The sequence below is a fragment of the Thalassophryne amazonica genome, chromosome 12 (assembly GCF_902500255.1).
Source record: "Thalassophryne amazonica chromosome 12, fThaAma1.1, whole genome shotgun sequence".
NCBI lineage: Eukaryota > Metazoa > Chordata > Actinopteri > Batrachoidiformes > Batrachoididae > Thalassophryne > Thalassophryne amazonica.
Window position 1 is genome coordinate 7522566 of NC_047114.1, and position 19252 is coordinate 7541817.

Consider the following 19252-nt stretch of genomic DNA (forward strand, 5'->3'; position numbering starts at 1 on the left):
AGAATGTGAGGATGAGTGGAGATTTGACTGCATGGCTGAGTGAGTGAGTGAGTGACAGCTCTAATGTTGGTGGCGTCTGACAGCAGTCTGTGTCATCTGACTGTTGTCTGAAATATGTTTGGGCTGCATCCTGCAGGTGTGCACGAAGCCGCCTGGATGCATTCTGACACGGCTGACCACGCCTCTTATTATTTTGACCATATTGTCAGCCTGGGTCCTGCACATTCTTGCTATGTGTGATGGGGGATTCACAATAATTAAGTTAATTAAATCTTAATTAATTAATCTTTTTTTTTTAAAGCAGCAAGTCTGCATATTTTTTAAGTCAACTCATATTTCACAGTGTAAATAAATGACAGCGTGATTCCTCAATATCTCCGAAGCTTTTTTTTTATGTTAGCTTTGTACTCATGAGCTTTAGTTGAGTGATTCATTATTAATTCATGAATATGTAACTGCAAATATGAAGCATCACATGAATCCAAAGTGCTTCCTGATAATGTGATCAATAATCAATGTGTCTGTGCAATTATTCTCTATTCCAGGCTTAAAGAGAAAGATATTGTATGTTCTCGGTGTAAAAGTTGGAAAACATCCTTAAAAGGACTGCTGTTCCTTCAACTGTTTCCAGCTAAACAAAAAATGTAACGAGCGTCACACGCTCCATCATCAAGAGGAATGAGGCCACCTGAGGCCGTCACAACACAGATGGAGACGCAACCAAGCTAAAAATAACACTCACAGGGGACAGAAGGGCATTCTCACAGCACGCAGACACTTTTTAATTTTCCTGTCAGAATAAGATTACAGCACACATCAAACAAACACCACGCAGCCAGGAAACGACCCGTGTAACAAATCCAGAGCAAACATGAACCTGACTGAAATAAAGTCACTTCCAAAACCTACTTCAACCACAGGACTGAGTGTTTTGTGGTGGATGAAACCAGCTTCATGAAGCCACACCACAGGTCAAAGTTTTGTGTGGAGGCGAACAGAAGTGAAACCTGTTTTGTGAAGCCAAACCACAAGTCAAAGTGTTGCGTAGTGGCTGAAAGTAATCAAACCTGCTTCATAACACCAAACCACAGGTCTGAGAAGTCATGTACCTCAAAGTCATACTTGAGTGAAAGTACAAGTATCTTGCCATAAAATTACTTTGGTAAAAGCTAAAGATTCCTTTAAAAGTATTACTTCAGTAAAAGTCTTAAAGTATCTGACATTTACTGTACTTAAGTATCAACAGTAAATTTATCATATAAAATGGACTTTAAGTAAAGTATTGAGTAAAAGTGAGCAGTTAGAATTTCACACGCTCGCATCATATTAAAGATATTAAAGACTGCTCTTAACCCACCTGCGGCACTGAGCAGAGACGCTTGACAGGGGAAGACGACTACTATCTTTAGGGCGCAGGCAGGCCGAGCTGCAGTCAAGAGCTGTGTTGCCACAGTTACTCTGAAAAAGTAACTTACTCATAGTTACTTTACTGATTACTCAATTTTAAAAGTAACTAATTTAGTTAGTTTAGTTAGCTAGCAGCTGCCGACAACCCCCCCCGCCCCCCCGCTACCTCAACATGAAAATGATAACCCGTTCTGCCAATACTAACTTTGTCACCTTTTCTTTACAATGTACATCAATACTTGTTTTTAAAAATACTTTTGACAGCACTGTAACAGTAAAATTTACAATTTCTAAAGTACATTTTTTTTGTAAATGTAACTATTAAATTCTAACATTTAAATTTATTCTACCCTTTTTAGTTATTGAAATTATTATTATTATTAAAAGTAGTATTCATAATATGATAAAATGTATTCAAAAGTGGACCTTTAATCTAGGAATGTTGTGGAGGCCACATCGCCCCCCCCCCCCCCCCCCCCCAAACCCTCTTTCCTTCTGGAGTCACCCCTGGTTTGCTGTCTGAGAAAGAAGAATGAATAACGTGTATTTATGCAGAAAACATGACTAGACAGACAAGTAAGAAAGTTTAATACATATTTTTTTACATCATGTCGTCCTCAGAAAGAGACTTTAGGAGCATCTGGGTGGAAATAAAAGTGTTAGTACTTGTTGTTAAAGCATCGCAGGTCTTCATTTTGTTTTTAGCGAGGAGACGCACAGAGTTTTAAAGAAAAAAAAAAGCACAAAAATATCTTTATAAAGCTCAGTGCAGGTTGACAGACAGCTGTTTTTTCAACTCAGAGCTGCTTCACAAAACTGCAGATGAACAGATCGCAGCTCACTGAAAGGGGGCAAAGTGGTTGGTTCAGTCAAACCCCGATCTCCCCGCTCCCAGTTTTAATGCTGCAATCGACCCACAGTACAAAAATAACAGTCACGCACAGTGATTTGGAGAAATAATTTAATATGATTGCTGATTTGGAAAGATTAACGTGTTAGATTATGCGTTACTGAAAAAAGCGGTCAGATTAGAGTAACGTCCAGCATCACTGATCATGGCAGACCAAGGCCAAGTACTACTCCTCTGGTGCCCCATGATCTGTCTCTGCTGTCAGGTAAAATCCAAAACAGTGGAGACTGAAACAGCGACACGAAAAGAAAGCCAGAAAACACAACAGTCATTTATAGCTACACAGTTGTGCCAAATTTAAAAACACAACTTTGCAAGCATCACCACCACCAACCACTGCAAAGTAACCAAATGCGGCACTCTTTGTGCTCTCAAATCCAAAACATGGTGCTGCTTTTATGCAGCGCTTCACCATGAAAAAAAAAAAAAAAAAACGAAACAGCCACGCCAGCCAGTTTTGTCGGTACTGAAGTTTTCCCTTTACGTGTGTGTCAACTCCGATCGTGCGCTCGACTCCAGGGTGAGCCAATCCGCGTGTGTATCAGCATGTGCGCATTTGGAGTTCACAGCACAGAGATTCAACCTGACATCCTTAGATTTGACAGAACTTTACTGATCCCATGGGAAGACTCCCTCTGGGAAAATGAGGTTCCAGCAGCATTGTATAGCAGCACACAGGGTAAGAAGCACACAAAGTATTACAAGTAAAATAAAAAAACAATTTAAAATGTAACTACAAATATAAATACCAGAAATACTGGCAGCTACTGCTTAACTGACTACTACTGTTCCTCCTTCCCCATCCTCTCTCTACCTGTTACTCCTCCTCCCTGAGTGAGGAGTTGTACAGTCTGATGGCAAGGAACAAAGGATGTTTTTAGTCTGTTTGTCCTACACTTGGGAAGGAGCAGTCTGTGGCTGAAGAGGCTCTTCTGGTTGCTGATGATGGTGTGCAGAGGGTGACTGGCATCGCCCATAATGTCCAGCAGTTTGTCCAGTGTTGTCTTCTCTGTCACCGTCACCAGAGAGTCCCGCTTCATGCCAACCACAGAGCCAGCCGGCCTGATCAGTTTGTCCAGCCTGGATGTGTCCTTCTTGGATGTGCTGCACCCCTCAACACACCATGGTGTAAAAGAGGACGCTGGCTACTACGGACTGGTAGAACATCCACAGTTTCCTGTAGATGGTAAACGGTCACAGCTTCCTCAGAAAGTCGAGCCTGCTCTGTCCGTTCCTGTACAGGTGGTTGGTGTTGGTTGTCCTGTCCAGTTTGCTGTCCAGCCACAGCCCGAAATATTTATAGGAATCCACACCCTCCACCTCAACTCCCTCATTCAGAACTGGTCGTGGTCTTGGTTTGGACTTCCCAAAGTCAATGACCAGCTCCTTTGTCTTTGAGGTCTTGAGCTGTAGATGGTTTGTGTGGCACCAGACAACAAAATCCTTCAATAGGCTCCTGTACTCCTCCTCTCTGTCATCCCTGATGGATCCAACAATGGCTGTGTCATCTGCGAACTTCTGGATGTGACACGGCTCAGAGTTGTAGCAGATATAGAAGGTGTACAAGGTGAAGAGAAGAGAGGCCCGCACCGTGCCCTGGGGTACTCCGGTGCTGGTGATCACGGCGTGAGATGTGGTGTCTCTCACCCTGACATGCTGCAACCTGTCAGTGAGGAGAGCCAAGTGACCAGCTCAGGGGTCCACTCACTTTGTCCTGAAGCACACGGAGTTGGATGGTGTTGAAGGCGCTCGAGAAGTCCAGGAAGAGAATCCTCACTGTGCCTCCTCACAAGTCTGAGTGTTGTGTCATGGCTGAACCCTGCTTCTTGAAACCAAACCACAGTTCTGAATGTTGCGTGGTGGTTAAGCCCTGCTTCATCAAGCCAAACCACGTCATTGTTATGTAGTGCCTGAACCCTGCTTCATGAAACCAAACAACAGGTCTGAGTGTTGTGTGGTGAATGAAACCTGCTTCACGACACTAAACAACCAGCCCATCTCCACCTCATGAAAGTATCCAACTAACCTGCCACAGCCAGGTGAAATGTGGGTGTTTCCTCAGCCTTCTCCAGCTACTGGGGTCCTGTGTGCCGGATCAGGCCCAGAAACACACCCCAAAATGTCCAAGCTGGAACTCCCTCATAACACAAAAGCTCCTCCTCATCTGAGTCTCTTTAAGTAACCTCTCATATGACAAACTCATTTCAGTGGAATCCAAGGATGATACTACTACTACTACTAATAATAACAACAATAATAATAATGATAATAATAATAATTTTAGAGCCTTTATTGTCACTGAACATATATACAGTGAAATCTGTCCTCTGCATTTAATCATACTAATTACAGTCAGACACAACCCAACCACGAGGTGCAGTGGGCAGCCACAGTCCGGCACATGGGGACCACCTCCAGACGTAGAGACGCTGCCTTGGTCAGGAGCAGAGAAATGAGCAGACCATAAATAAGCATGTTTTTGACTGTGGGAGGAAACTGGAGGAAACCCACACAGACACGGGGAGAACATGCAGACTTGCTGTGAGGCATCAGTGCTGACCACTAATCCAGTGCCGACTACTATCTGTGATCAGCAGCACCTGAGCACCCCACAGCACAGTGCTGGCCCCTCTTCTCTTCACCCTGTAAACCTCCGATGTCTGCTACAATGCTGAGCTGTGTCACATCCAGAGGTTTGCAGATGACAGCCATTGTTGGATGCATCAGGGACGACAGATACGAGGAGTACAGGAGCCTAGTGAAGGACTTTATTGCCTGGTTCCACACAAACCATATCCAGCTCAACACCTCAAAGACAAAGGAGCTGGTCATTGACTTTGGGAAGTCCAGACCAAGTCTCCAACCAGTTCTTATCCAGAGAGCTGAGGTGGAGGCTGTGGATTCCTACAAGTACCTCAGGCTGTGGCTGGACAGCAAACTGGACTGAACAACCCACACCAACCACTTGTACAGGAAGAGACAGAGCAGGCTGGACTTCCTGAGGAGGTTGCGGTACTTTAATATCTGCAGAAAACTCCTGTGGATGTTCTACCAGTTCGTAGTAACCAGCGTCCTCTTTTACACCATGGTGTGCAGCACATCCAAGAAGGACACATCCAGGCTGGACAAACTAATCAGGCGGGCTGGTTGGCATGAAGGTGAAGTCTCTGGTGACGTTGGCAGAGAACACTGCACAAACTGTTGGGCATTATGGACAATGCCAGTCACCCTCTGCACACCGTCATCAGCAACCAGAGGAACCTCTTCAGCCACAGACTGCTCCGTCCCAAGTGCAGGACCAAAAGACTAAAAAACTCCTTTGTCCCTCAGACCATAAGACTGTACAACTCCTCACTCATGGGGAGGAGGAGTAACAGGAAGACAGGGGACAGGAAGGAGAGGAACAGTATTAACCAGTAAGCCAGTATTGATCAGTATTTCTGGTATTTATATTGTTTATTTATATTTGTATTTGCAAACTGTTTTTCTTTTATACTTTCACCTTTGATACTCTGTGTTATTCTTACCATGTGTGCTGCTATACAATGCTGCTGGAACCTCAATTTTGTTGAGGGATTCAATAAAGTTCTATCTAATCCAGGGGTGGGCAATTATTTTTTGCAAAGGGCCAAATGAGAAACAGAAGATATTGTGGAGGGCCGGGGACAAAGGCTAAACTCAAGTCTGCACACATAATAATTCATTCCTATATAAAAAGCAGTAAATAGCATTGTTTTGAAGAACTGTTGTTCTGATTAGGCAATGAAAAAAAGAGTTTACCTCACAAAAATGTAATTTATTCAATCAAACTTTCCAAGACAATAGTGAACAAAATGTGAAACATTTCTGACTCATTACATTCATGTGATCATTTTCAGTCACATTGACCCCAAAATGCATTTGAGTTTAATATACTGTTGAAACTGAAACTTACTGTTGGAAGTTTTCTAAAGACATCACATCAACTGTCACTGTCAACCAGTAAATAAGTCACAATATCACTGTCACTGAATTGTGCAGAAAAAAGGAAGTGTCCCAGTACACTTGTTCTTATTGTGTCTTTCCATGACTACGTTTGTATTTTCCACCACTTTCCACATTTAAGTGTTTTTCAGTTCTTTTTTCTTGTTCAGTGAGAGAAATCTAGTGTCTGTTGATCTTTAACAAGAGTATCAGAGCTGAATGTCTGAGGTGGAGATGTGAAGCCGACAGATGATCATCAGTGAAAGAGGACCTGGACCTGGATTTGTTAAACTTCATCAGAATTCGGCATTCAGCATCCACCTCTCTCTTTGTGGCATGAGCGGTACACATTTACTGGATTAATCATTTCCCAGAATGAAAAAAAAAAACAGGCTTAAAAATAAAAGCAATGTGGTTTTAGTCCAGTCATAAAGGCCCGGTCACACGGCGACAGCAGAACAAAGGAGAAAAAGTCACAAAGTCAACAAATCCTTGGAAAAGGTGGATGAATGAACCTGCATCTTTCCCATCAATGAAAGCCTGAACACCAAGAGCGCTTGAGTGTGAAAACGAAACATTCACAATCACGGAACCGAAAGTGGGAATAAAACCCAAACAGTCTGCGGCGCTGGATCCATGGCCCTGTCCACCATCTCTGTCGCTGTCCCCACGGATAGTTCCCCATAGATCACGCGAATGCGCAGTGCCAGGCTGTGTGTCATGGATTACACAACTGCGCCGTGCCAGGCTGTGTAGCGTATATTGCAAATGCGCCATGCCAGGCTGTGTCGGGGTTGCTCCGTGCCAGGTTCCGCTATTATGTGATGGTGCCATGCCAGGCTGTGTGGCATGGGGCAATCGCTCCGTGCCAGGCTCTACTATTACACAATGCCGCCGTGCCAGGCTGTGTAGCATATACGCAATGTGCCATGCCAGGCTGTGTCGGGATCGCTCCGTGCCAGCTTCTGCTATTATGTGATGGCGCCATGCCAGGCTGTGTGGCATGGGGCAATCGCTCCGTGCCAGGCTCTACTATTACACAATGCCGCCGTGCCAGGCTGTGTAGCATATACGCAAATGCGCCATGCCAGGCTGTGTCGGGATCGCTCCGTGCCAGGTTCTGCTATTATGTGATGGCGCCATGCCAAGCTGTGTGGCATGGGGCAATCGCTCCGTGCCAGGCTCTACTATTACACAATGCCACCGTGCCAGGCTGTGTGGCAATCGCTCTGTGCCAGGCTCTGCTATTATGCGATGCGCCATGGCAGCCTATGTAGCTGTGTGGTATGCACTATGCCAGGCTGTGTGGCATGGGGCGGTTGTGCCAGGCTCTGCTATTACGCGATGCTGTCATGCCAGGCTACATGGCGTGGGGCGATCGCTCCGTGCCAGGTTCCGCTATACTCCGGAAGACATGCACACGCAGCCACAAATGGCTTGGGAGGTGGATGAAGGTCACCGGTAACACAAACCTGATAGAATAGTAAATATTCTTTAATTTCCAGGTATTTGCGGGCTGGTCCGAGTCAGCCAAAGAGCCGGATACAGCCCGTGGGCCATAAAATACCCAGGTGTGCTCTAATCTATCCAATCCTGAGGTCACAGGTTAGAGTCCAAGTCTTGCCACCACACAGGAAAACAGGAAGCACCAGGACCTGGAGACTGGGACCTTCAATCTCCTCCAGGGATACCAGAGCGCCAAACACCTCTGACCTTTGACCTCATCACCCCATAAGCTCTTCGCAGTGAAGAACATGTCGCACCTTTTTTAACGTCCCAGTTAGCAGGACAACTCCGCACACATGAGCTGATGTATTTTATTCCTCTCACTCTGAGGGTTAGGGTTAGCTGTGGACATTTCCATGATGCTGTTTTTAACAGACTTCCTGATACAGAGATGGATTTGTTACATCGGAAAAAGTCAGACAACAGTATTTCCAGGAGTTAATGGACTTTACGTGCCACAAATGTTTGCAGAGAAAATGACAATGTTGAAACTAGAAAGAACAAAAAGTTAAAAGTGAGTGTGTGTGTGTGTCTTACCATTGACACAAATCTCATAGGGTGCACACAGCTCATTCTCAAACAGGCAACCTGTCAATGGGCAAACAAACATACAAACTCATTAATGGTTGATGTGGGAGGACTGAATATGAAGCATTCCAACTTTCACTGACACTACAGAAAGAAAAAACTTCCTACAATAACATGTAAAAGGACGTGATGAAGCCGAGTCCAGTGAATGCCAATATTTCACATCAAAAATAAATTTCATTCAACTAATTTGAAATGATCAAATTCTCAGATAATATGAAACACTCTGGTGTCTGTGCAGCACATCCTCTGAAACTGTCCCGTGGCCTCCAGTTTGTATTACACAGTAACTGTGCTATACATTATTTGGCCACTAGGCGTCAGTAGTCTACAATAAACTGTTAAGTGAGGCTTCGTTTAATGAAGCTTTTGGTGAAGCACCTGACTTTGTGGCTTGATGAAGTGTGGAAACCTCAGTGTGCTTTGTTGCGCACTGTTCGCTAAAATTCTCGCCAAATTCCGTCTTCCGAGAGACGTTACAGGTTCTGTAAGCGCATGGCTCTGTGTCCTTGTCCATTGGAACAGTGTCATGACTGTTCTGACATGTTGTTCTGACATGCAGACATGAGAAACACAACTGCTTCTTTCATATAGTTGTTTATCGTTAATGATGCTGAGAAAATTATGACTTCATGGACAACAGATAATCAGACAAGCGTTAATATGTAACCCTGTGCCACTTACATACACAACAATCAGTTTATTGCACAACTTGCTTATAAAGACATATTTTACTACTTCACAGCTTCTGTTCCATTGGACGGTTGCGTCACTTATCGCGTGTGACAACACATTGAGACAACCAGACACGCAACGATAACAACACTGAAGAAGGACATCATGATGAGGACGGGGATCCTCTGGGGCCTCAAGTACAAAGACCTGCGTAGACTTTCTACTAAAACCCTGAATCTGGAATAAGCATAACTATATTCAGATGTATGAAAGTGTGTGTGTAGGCATGAATTCACACACACTCTGTACATCCCACTGAATGTGGAATTGAGCATGGAACCAAACTCCTCCCTGGCCACGCCCCATTTAAATACACAATTTCATATAAATAGGCCCTTGGAGCAGGAAGTCCCCACAATGTCACATCAGACAACATGAACACAGGAAAGAAATTATACTCCAGATGACTGGAAATGACGTGGAGACACGCAGGGACAGTTTATTCAGTGCGCTGTTAAAGGCAATAATCACCAAAGTGGAAAAATGTTCGTGGGAGCTACGGAGCGTGTGTGTGTGTGTGTGAGGTCGCACACACACATGCAGAACAGCATGTGTGTGTGTGAGGTCGCACACACACATGCAGAACAGCACGCACACACACTGACGTTAAAAAGGTGAGGCACGCCTCTGCTGACAGTGTGACGTTCACAATTTACATACGTGTTTATTGACAAATACTGAACACAGGAAGCCTGTTAAGAAGCTCTGCAGCTCACCATCAAGCACAAATAAAAAAAGACATTAACAATAACAATTAAAACATTTGAATGCGCACATCCCCAAATGTGCCCGCGCTGCACCCCCCATCGCTCACCGTGCAGCCTAATGCACATTGATGGAATGAAAATGTTTCCTATTAACAGAAACAAACTCATCATGTTGACGGCATGATTATAGCAAAATGTGTGCAGTCAGTAGCTCCGATTACATTTGGGAAACTGGCTCTCGCTGCAAAATGCGCTGTAATGTTGGAATATATCTGATGACATATGGAAGATTGTGGCTCGGCTCAAGGTTGACTGGCACACGCCTGACCGATCAGCTGGCTCACGCTGGAATTCCCCTGATGTCAGGACGCCCAGCGTGGTCAGCACCTATGTGGGCACAGACAACCCCTGACTCTGCGCCATATTGCGCTCTGGGCCAACCACGGTCACAGTGGCCTTGGTAATCAGAATCAGTTTATGAGCCAATTATCCTCATTTGGAAGTAAATCTTTGTGTTCCCTGAATACATGCTCATGTCAGATTGCACCATTTGCAAGGTTCTGTAATAAGGCCACTGTTAGTGCCATTTTATGCATCACTTTGCGCATGCTTTTATATCCATCCATATAATTGCAAACATGTGAGTGTGTCTGTGATGTGCACAGCACTCTGATGACTTCTTGTTTTCATACTATTAACGGTTCCCTGCGTCACATGTACATGTCAGCGATGGCACAATAGCTGTAGAAACGTGCATATGCCAGCCAGGATTTTTGCATGACGCACCGCACAATTCCACGCTCAAGTCACTTTTGATACATCTACACGTGGAGACGGGAGTACGCCAGGTTTTTTTGTGCGTACGCACGCTTTGTACATGAGGCTCCTGGTCTTAATGCTCTCACACAGCAGAGAACAGGAGACGCCACGGTAACAGTCAAATCGAGAAAAACGATGGGATGCTGTCACCATGGCAACAGTTACTCATTACTGAGTGAGTCTCGCCTTCTGGAGATCGAAGGGAGGCGGCGTTTAGCTGAACTCCATCACACATCACATTTACCTGGAGACTGAGCCTGTTTGATTTTTGTGATGTTAAAAGTTCTTTAAGTCTGCAGGAGGAGACAGGCAGCACCCAGACATAAAAAAAAAAATAAAAACTGCTTTCAAAGCTGTGTCCTGGCTCAAAGGCACTTCAACATCAGCAGTTCCACACAGAAGAACAGACCTGCAGCAGACTGATATAATCTAGTTATGTCTTATGGACCACCTGTACACCTGGTGATGTCAGTAAAATTCACATGATCTCTGAACCACAGACCTAATTGATTTGAAAATTTGCATAATAAATAAATAATGTTAAATAATGAATTGCTCCTCAGTGATTCCTCAACATTAAATCCATCGGTTCATATATAAAACAGCGGCTCATTCCTCCTCTCTCTTTGTTGTTGAGAGGGAGAAAGTAACTGCCAGTGGAAATACGGAGAAACTAACGGAAGACTTTCTTTTTACCTGCAGCAACGTTCTCAATGCTGTAGCCCCACTTAAAGCCATGCACCCTAAAATGAAATGGGTGCTGTGGCTGAATGACAGGACGCGTGAAGCCAGGCGCGTGTGTAGAAGAGCTGAGCGCAGGTGGAACAACGATGGACTGCAAGTCTCTTATGATATTTTAAAGGAGACCTGGCTCACATATCAGAACATGGTGAAAAATGAATAGATTAAATTTCTTTCTGAGGTGGTCTTTAATAATGTTAATAATCCACGTGTTCTTTTTAAAACCATTGGGGCAGTGCTTAACCCCTCCCAGCCCACAGGTTTAGAATCAACACCTGTCACATGTAATGCATTTTTGCACTTTTTTACTGAGAAAGTGGAAAGAATTTGAGCTAATATTCAGACGGTCTCATGTAGCCCTTTTCCAGACATGCTATGCTCCTCTGTTGTCATTTTGAGCCAGTGTCTCTTGCATGTCTGTCTAAAGTGTCTGTGAACTTAAGCCTGTTTCGAGTCCACTTGACCCTTTGACCCTGTTCCTCCTCGACTGTTTAAAGAAGTCTGGACAACTATTGGTCCTAATGTCCTTGACATTATAAATAGCAGTCTGCTGTCTGGTGTTGTTCCTCTGTTTTGTAAAGAGGCTGTTATTGAGCCCCTTCTGAAAAAACCTAGCCTTAATTCTGCGAATGTCTGTAATTTTAGGCCAATTTCAAACTGCCTTTCTTGGCTAAATTTTTAGAGAAACGTGTTTTTATGCAGCTGCAGTTTTTTCTAGAAGCGCATGGCACTTTTGCTATTTTTCAGTCAGGTTATAAAGCCCTTCATAGTACAGAGTCGGCACTTTTAAAGGTTTTTAATAACTTGTTTTTAGTGACTGATTCTGGTGATTCTGCCATTTTAGTCCTTTTAGACTTGTCGGCTGCGTTTGACACAGTCGACCACACAACTCTTTTAAATCATTTGGAAAACTGTGTGGGGGTTAGGGGGAGCGCCCTGGAGTGGTTCAGGTCTTATCTCGGTGGGAGGAGCTGCTCTGTCAAATTGGGGGATTTCACCTCATCCTAGGCGGAGTACCGCAGGGTTCAATCCTAGTGCCCATTCTTTTCGTCCTCTACCTCCTCCCACTGAGTCAAATTTTCAAAAATCATTGCTTACAGTATCATTTTTATGCAGATGACTGCCAGATTTACCTGCCATTCAAAAAACTTGCTTCTGCCCCTTTGGCACCTCTTCTGAATTCTTTGGGAGACGTCAAGGCTTGGTTGGCCCACAACTTTTTAAGTCTAAATAAGGGTAAAACAGGTCATTTTATTTGGAGATACTGACCCCCTCTTGGACTTGGGCCCTCTTAAACAGTACGTGAAACAGTCTGTCACCAACCTGGGCGTCATTATTGATAAAGATTTAAAATTTGACAAGCAGGTGAATGTGGTTTAGAGTTCATTTTAAGATTTTCTTGTTTGTTTTTAAAGCTTTGAATGGACTGGCCCCGGCGTACATCTCGGACCTCATCCAAATTTACCAGTCTCCCCATGCTTTGAGGTCTGAGGGCCAGCTCCGGCTTGTGGTGCCTGTGACGAGACTGAAAACCAGTGGGGCAGGGCTTTTTCTGTGGTGGGCCCTCGGCTGTGGAATGATTTGCCCCTTAACATCCAAACAGCCCCCACGAAAGTGTTTAAAAGTCTCCTCTTAAGATCCATTTTTATGCTTTGGCTTTTAACACCGCATGAGTGCGTGGTCCTTTTTTTTTTTTTTTTTTTTTGTACAGCACTTTGGAAACTATGTTTGTGAAATGTGCTATATAAATAAAATGGTATGGTATTCAAGCACCATTCATAAACTCTCAGCTGCCAAAGTAAGAATGAAAGTCATCTGGGGACTGATGCACACGCTACATGCAACAATATCAATATACACGTACAAATACATGTCTGTCATGATATTTGACTATGTCACATGACCGTATTATGGAGTTATTCATACCAATTAATCACAGATTTTGCTGATCAATATATGCTTGAGGTCATGTTTTCCATGACCTTTAACCAAATTCCTCTGAAATCCAACCACCTGTAGATATCTATCCAAGTAATGTTCTCACTACATTTGAAGGAAATCCATCCATCCGTTTTTGAGTTATCCTGCCTACAGTCTCTCTCTCTCTCAAACACACACACACACACACACACCAGTGAAAGCAACATCCTGCTGTCACAGTTTCGCTGTCAAGCAGGGTAATAATTAGCTACTGTCAGCCTGACAGAGGGGCATAACAAAAACAACAGTTTCTGAAATTTACATCAGTGTTTTTAGGACCTTAACCCAAACCAGACCTCAGCTTCAGAAATAAAAAACTGACAGACAAGCTCATTTCAAGCTGCATGAAACTTCAACCACACATGCTCCCAATTTCCACTGCGCATGTGATGACAAAATTATTTCTTGCAACAATCCCAGAGACACCCAGCAGGTGGCAGACAAAGTTAAAACACATCCATGCAGCATCCACTAGCAATCCAGCAGGGGGCAGTGTTCAGCAGGTGACAGGGCATTACATTCATGAAACAAAGATGCTGTTGGAATTAATCTGGTGCATCAAAGCTGATCAGATTTTAATCAGTTTTATACGCCTTTTTCATTTGCAGGTGTAGAAGAACTTGTGCTAATTTATTGTGTGTGTGTATATATATATATATATATATATATATATATATATATATATATATATATATATATATATATACATATACATATACACACACACACACTTCCCACATACAGTGAAACAAGGTACCTTTTTGGACTTTACATTTCAAGCATGTGTCCGGTATGTTAGAGTTAAAGCGGTTCAGCTTTACGGGTGTTATGTACCATCTACATATCCATTTGTACTGTAATAGCTTAGAATTTGCATTGATAGACTGGGTCTGAGTGAGTCGAGAAGCTTTTGCCCATTCCGCATCCGTAATATCCTGCTGTAAATCAGCTGTCCATGCTCTACGAATGTGAACAGACGATTCTTAGGATTTGCACATTGATCACATGTTTCTCAATTGAAACCCAAGCAGGTGGGGACTTTTGCTCAAAATAGAACATCCCTGCTCTTATCTGAGCAGCCCAATAATACCACTCAAGATTTGGCAGTTTCAAGCCACCCCGTTCATAAGGCAAATACAAGAGAGCGAGTCTGGTCCTGGGACGTTTGTTGTTCCAAATAAAATTTGAAAAAAAGATTCTTCAGAATCTTAAAAAGTGATGCAGGGGGTGCAAGAGGGATGGATTGAAATAAATATAAATATTAAGGCAGAAGCTAAAAGATTAAATAATCACAGCGACTTTCTGCACAATGCGGCCTCATTAGCGGCACAAACACGCAGACCAGAAATCTTGTTTACTGCGAACTTTGTTACAGCAACTTGGAAGCTTTTCTGCAAAACTCACGACAGCAACAGAAACGTTAACACTTTCAGAGCAGCACACGATCAACAGCAGTGGGCACAGCTAACGAAAAATTTAGCTTCAATAACTGAAAAGTTAACTTTTGTAAGACTAAACCGATATCACATTAGCGGAAGTTACAGCTAACTGCTAACATGTGGTATTGACTCAGTACACCGTCAGCTACTGAGAAGCCAGTTTATGTTATGTTTACCACTGTGTTACATCACCTTTCCTTCTAACAACACTCAATAAGCGTTTGGGAACTGAGGACACTAATTGTGAGTTTCATGATTGGATATAAAAGGCGCATCCCCAAAGGGCTCAGCCGTTCACAAGCAAAGATGGGGCAAGGATCACCACTTTATGAACAAATGTGTGAAAAAAATAGTCCAACAGTTTAAGAACAATGTTTCTCAAAGTTCAATTGCAAGGAATTTAGGGATTCCATCATCTACAGTCCATAATATAACCAGAAGTTTCAGAGAATCTGGAGAACTTTCTACACGTAAGCGGCAAGGCCAAAAACCAACAGTGAATGCCCGTGACCTTCAATCCCTCAGGCGACACTGCATTAAAAACCAACATCGGTGTGTAAAGGATCTTACCACATGGGCTCAGGAACACTTCACACAGTTCGTCAAAACATCAACAACATCCAGAAATGCCACCACCTTCTCTGGGCCTGAGCTCATTTGAAATGGACAGACACAAACTGGTAAAGTGTGCTGTGGTCTGATGAGTCCACATTTCAAATTGTTTTTGGAAATCATGGACGTCGTGTCCTCCGGACAAAAGAGGAAAAAGACCATCCAGATTGTTACCAGCGCAAAGTTCAAAAGCCAGCATCTGTGATGGTATGGGGGTGTGTTAGTGTCCATGGCATGGGCAACTTACACATCTGTGATGGCACCATCAATACTGAAAGGTCCATCCAGGTTTTGGAGCAACACATGCTGCCATCCAAGCAACGTTTTTTCAGGGACATCCCTGCTTATTTCAGCAAGACAATGCCAAGCCACATTCTGCACGTGTTACAACAGCGTGGCTTCGTAGTAAAAGAGTGCGGGTACTAGACTGGCCTGCCTGCAGTCCAGACCTGTCACCCATTGAAAATGTGTGGCGCATTATGAAGCACAAAATACAACAATGGAGACCCCGGACTGTTGAACAACTGAAGTCGTACATGAAGCAAGAATGGGAAAGAATTCCACCTACAAAGCTTGAACAATTTGTGTCCTCAGTTCCCAAATGCTTATTGAGTGTTGTTAGAAGGAAAGATGATGTAACACAGTGGTAAACATACCACTGTCCCAGCTTTTTTGAAACATGTTGCAGGCATCCATTTCAAAATGAGCAAATATTTGCACAAAAACAATAAAGTTTATAAGTTTGAACATTAAATATCTTGTGTTTGTGGTGTATTCAATTGAATATAGGTTGAAGAGGATTTGCAAATCATTGTATTCTGTTTTTATTTACATTTTACACAACGTCCCAACTTCATTGGAATTGGGGTTGTATTTTCCACATGCAACGGCACAGATGTATGGTGGGAGACATGAAAAGCAAGGCACTTTTCACTCATGGTTTCATTTATAAACAAAACTAATTCCAGACAGTTTATCCACATTAACGGCAACTCTGTCATTTTTACAAAGTGAAAATATGGCACATATCTTTAAGTAATGCACCAGTTCTGAAGGTTTGAGCATTAACAGACACACACGCCAAAAGGCATTATGGGAAATGAGGCTCCTTCACTGGTTGGTTGGTTTATTTATTTGTAAAAACCAACACACAAGTTACTGTAACGTGTGTTGGTTTTTACAAATCAACGTGTATTTGTAAATGTCATTTTTTTCATTTGCAATAAAAGCATTTGCAAAACTGTTTGTGAAGTGTGATTCAGCACAGCGAATAGCAACCAACGACCACACGTTGGTCGCTATTCACACTCCCATCCAGTAGATGGCAGTGAGTGTTCTATGCATTTTGACAGCGGGATTTGACAGACAGATGGATGGACGGACACAAGGCCTTCACAATAAGAGACAATAATAAGACAAACCCTCCGTGAAGTTGTTCGAAAGTTTTCTGAAGACCAGGTCTGAACCTCAAGTGGTGTGGATCCTAGTGTCACCATCTTGGCAGTGCCTGACTCCGCCTACCTCCCAGGCAACTCATAAATGGATAAAGCGGTGGAGCATGGGTGGGAACCTCGGTGTGGTGAATGACAGTTACTTAACTAGTGCATTTCCATCTGCATCAGAAGCTCAAAGAGCTTCACAGTAATGCCTCAAATTCACCCACTCACACACTGATGTCAAGGTGATGCCATTCAAGGTGCTCACTACACACCGGGAGCAACTAGGGATGAAGGACACGTCCTTCTTTGACACTTCCTTCTTGGGTTCATTTTTCAGCACCAGCTGTTGCTTCCTTGCTCAGAAGCTACAAAAAAGGAAATTCCACAGGAACTAGAAGTTCTGACCCAGACAGATGCTAGCCAGCTCTGGACAGGAGGATTTGGCTTGTGGTGGATGGTGCCACAGTCTGATCCGACCCCCTGCACGTTGTTGATTGCAGCGTGAAAGGACTGAAAGCCCACTCGCCATCATAGCGAACAGATAGACAGAGGTGTCAAGTAACGAAGTACAAATACTTCGTTACTGTACTTAAGTACACTTTTTAGGTATCTATACTTTACTCCATTACTTATTTTTCTGCCTACTTCTGACTTCTACTCATTACATTTTCACACACGTATCTGTACTTTCTATTCCTTACATTTTTAAAACAAACAGCCTCGTTACTTTTGGCTTCAGTTTAATGTTTATATATATATTTCACGTCATGTGCGCCTGTAATCAACTTTTCTGCAGCACGGCTTTGCTTTGAACCGTGAACCAATCGAAGCAGTAGTTCGCAGATTGAAGCAATGCTACGACCATTGCTTTGTTTATTCTTTCTTTCGCTTAATTTTCCCCCGCTAAAACCCTAAATAGCATACTTATGAGAGTATTATTTACCTTTTCTATGTTAAACTGACCTGTTATGGTCTTCTGAAACAGTTGATGGATGTATTTTATAACTTAAAAACAGGAGCGATGCTAACGTGTTAGCATGTCTATGGCATTTTCAATGTTAAAACTTAGCATTATGCAGTTGCAGCTGTCATCACGTTCGAGTGCATTTGTTTTCAAATTGTAATATTTCTTAAATTTATTTTTGTTTATATATTAATAATCTAATGATTATTATATACAATTCTAGAGAAAGAGGCAAAAAGAACCTGAATAGAAACACAACAGAAAATATAAAAGCAACTAACAATGAACATACGTAAATAAATACATACATAAATAAATGAGTGTTTCCTGTGAACACCTAGTGATTCTTATACCTCCACTTCATCCCTGTCTTATTTAATGAGTTTGTTTCGGTCAAACCATATTTTCATTGTGTTAATTTCTTCAGTGATTTCCTCCAGAACTATCTGCCAAACTAGAGAACTGCTGCATCCTAGTAAGAGCAGAATACTACTGGAATGAATCTGAATAAGGAAAGTTGTGTTTTGTTTTGTTTTTTTTCTCACTAAATGGATGCTGCACTCACTGCAGTTTATTGTCTGGAATAGTCCCAGATTGCATTTCAGAGCTTCTAGAATTGAAACATTTTTGTGCAGGTGGTGTTGGGGGTAATTTTGGGTTTTGGGCCACATGTAGAACGAATCAGTTTTTAAATTAAGCTTTCAATTCATATAGTGGCATCTACCTTTTTTTTTTTAAAGGTTACTTTATAGTTTTATACTTTAAGTAGGTTTTGGAGCACATACTTTTTCACTTTTACTTGAGTAAAGAGGTCAAGTTGATACTTCAACTTTTACCAGAGTGTTTTTAAACTGCAGTATCTATACTTCTACTTAAGTAACAAATGTGTGTACTTTTGACACCACTGCAGATAGATCATCTGCACTGCACGTTAACTGACGTTTCTGATCGGAAATGATGCGTGTGCATGCTGCACAGGACAGCCAATCAGACGGCAGGGGGGCTGTTCAGACCGCGAGGCCACATTAACAGTCAGCCCATTTAGATTTGTTTATTTTAATCTACATTTTTACTATAATGACCTTTTTAAGAATTTATTTTCTGGTCGAGTAAGATTTTGTAGTGACTCCAAATAAACCCAATCATCACAGAAAACTCAATTTAAGTTAACTGAGATTTGCTGTAAAATTGGCTGCCAAAATATGAGTGGGACCAAGTGTTTAGAAAAGGAGCAAAAAAAAAAAAAAAAAAAACATACAAATGATAAGAAAAGAGGTCTGAAGAATTTCCACTTCATCTGAAAGTGTTTAAAAGCCAGTGAGATGAGGACAGTATAGAAGATGAGCTACTTCTGGACTTTTGAGTTTCATCACTCAGAGTGTCAGCAGAGTGTGAAACAAGCTGAGGGACATGAACCAAAACCGAGCCGCCGACGTGGGAGG

At 42.7% G+C, this 19252-nt stretch overlaps 1 protein-coding gene across 1 annotated transcript in view; it reads right to left on the reverse strand.

The window, feature by feature from the left end:
• Positions 1 to 19252, reverse strand: part of LOC117521373 (receptor-type tyrosine-protein phosphatase N2-like) — a 742548-nt gene that overhangs the window by 701229 nt on the left and 22067 nt on the right. Inside the window, exon 2 of the mRNA XM_034182665.1 lies at positions 8324 to 8374. Coding sequence (XP_034038556.1) covers positions 8324 to 8374 — 51 coding nt within the window. The remainder of the gene's footprint in view (positions 1 to 8323; positions 8375 to 19252) is intronic.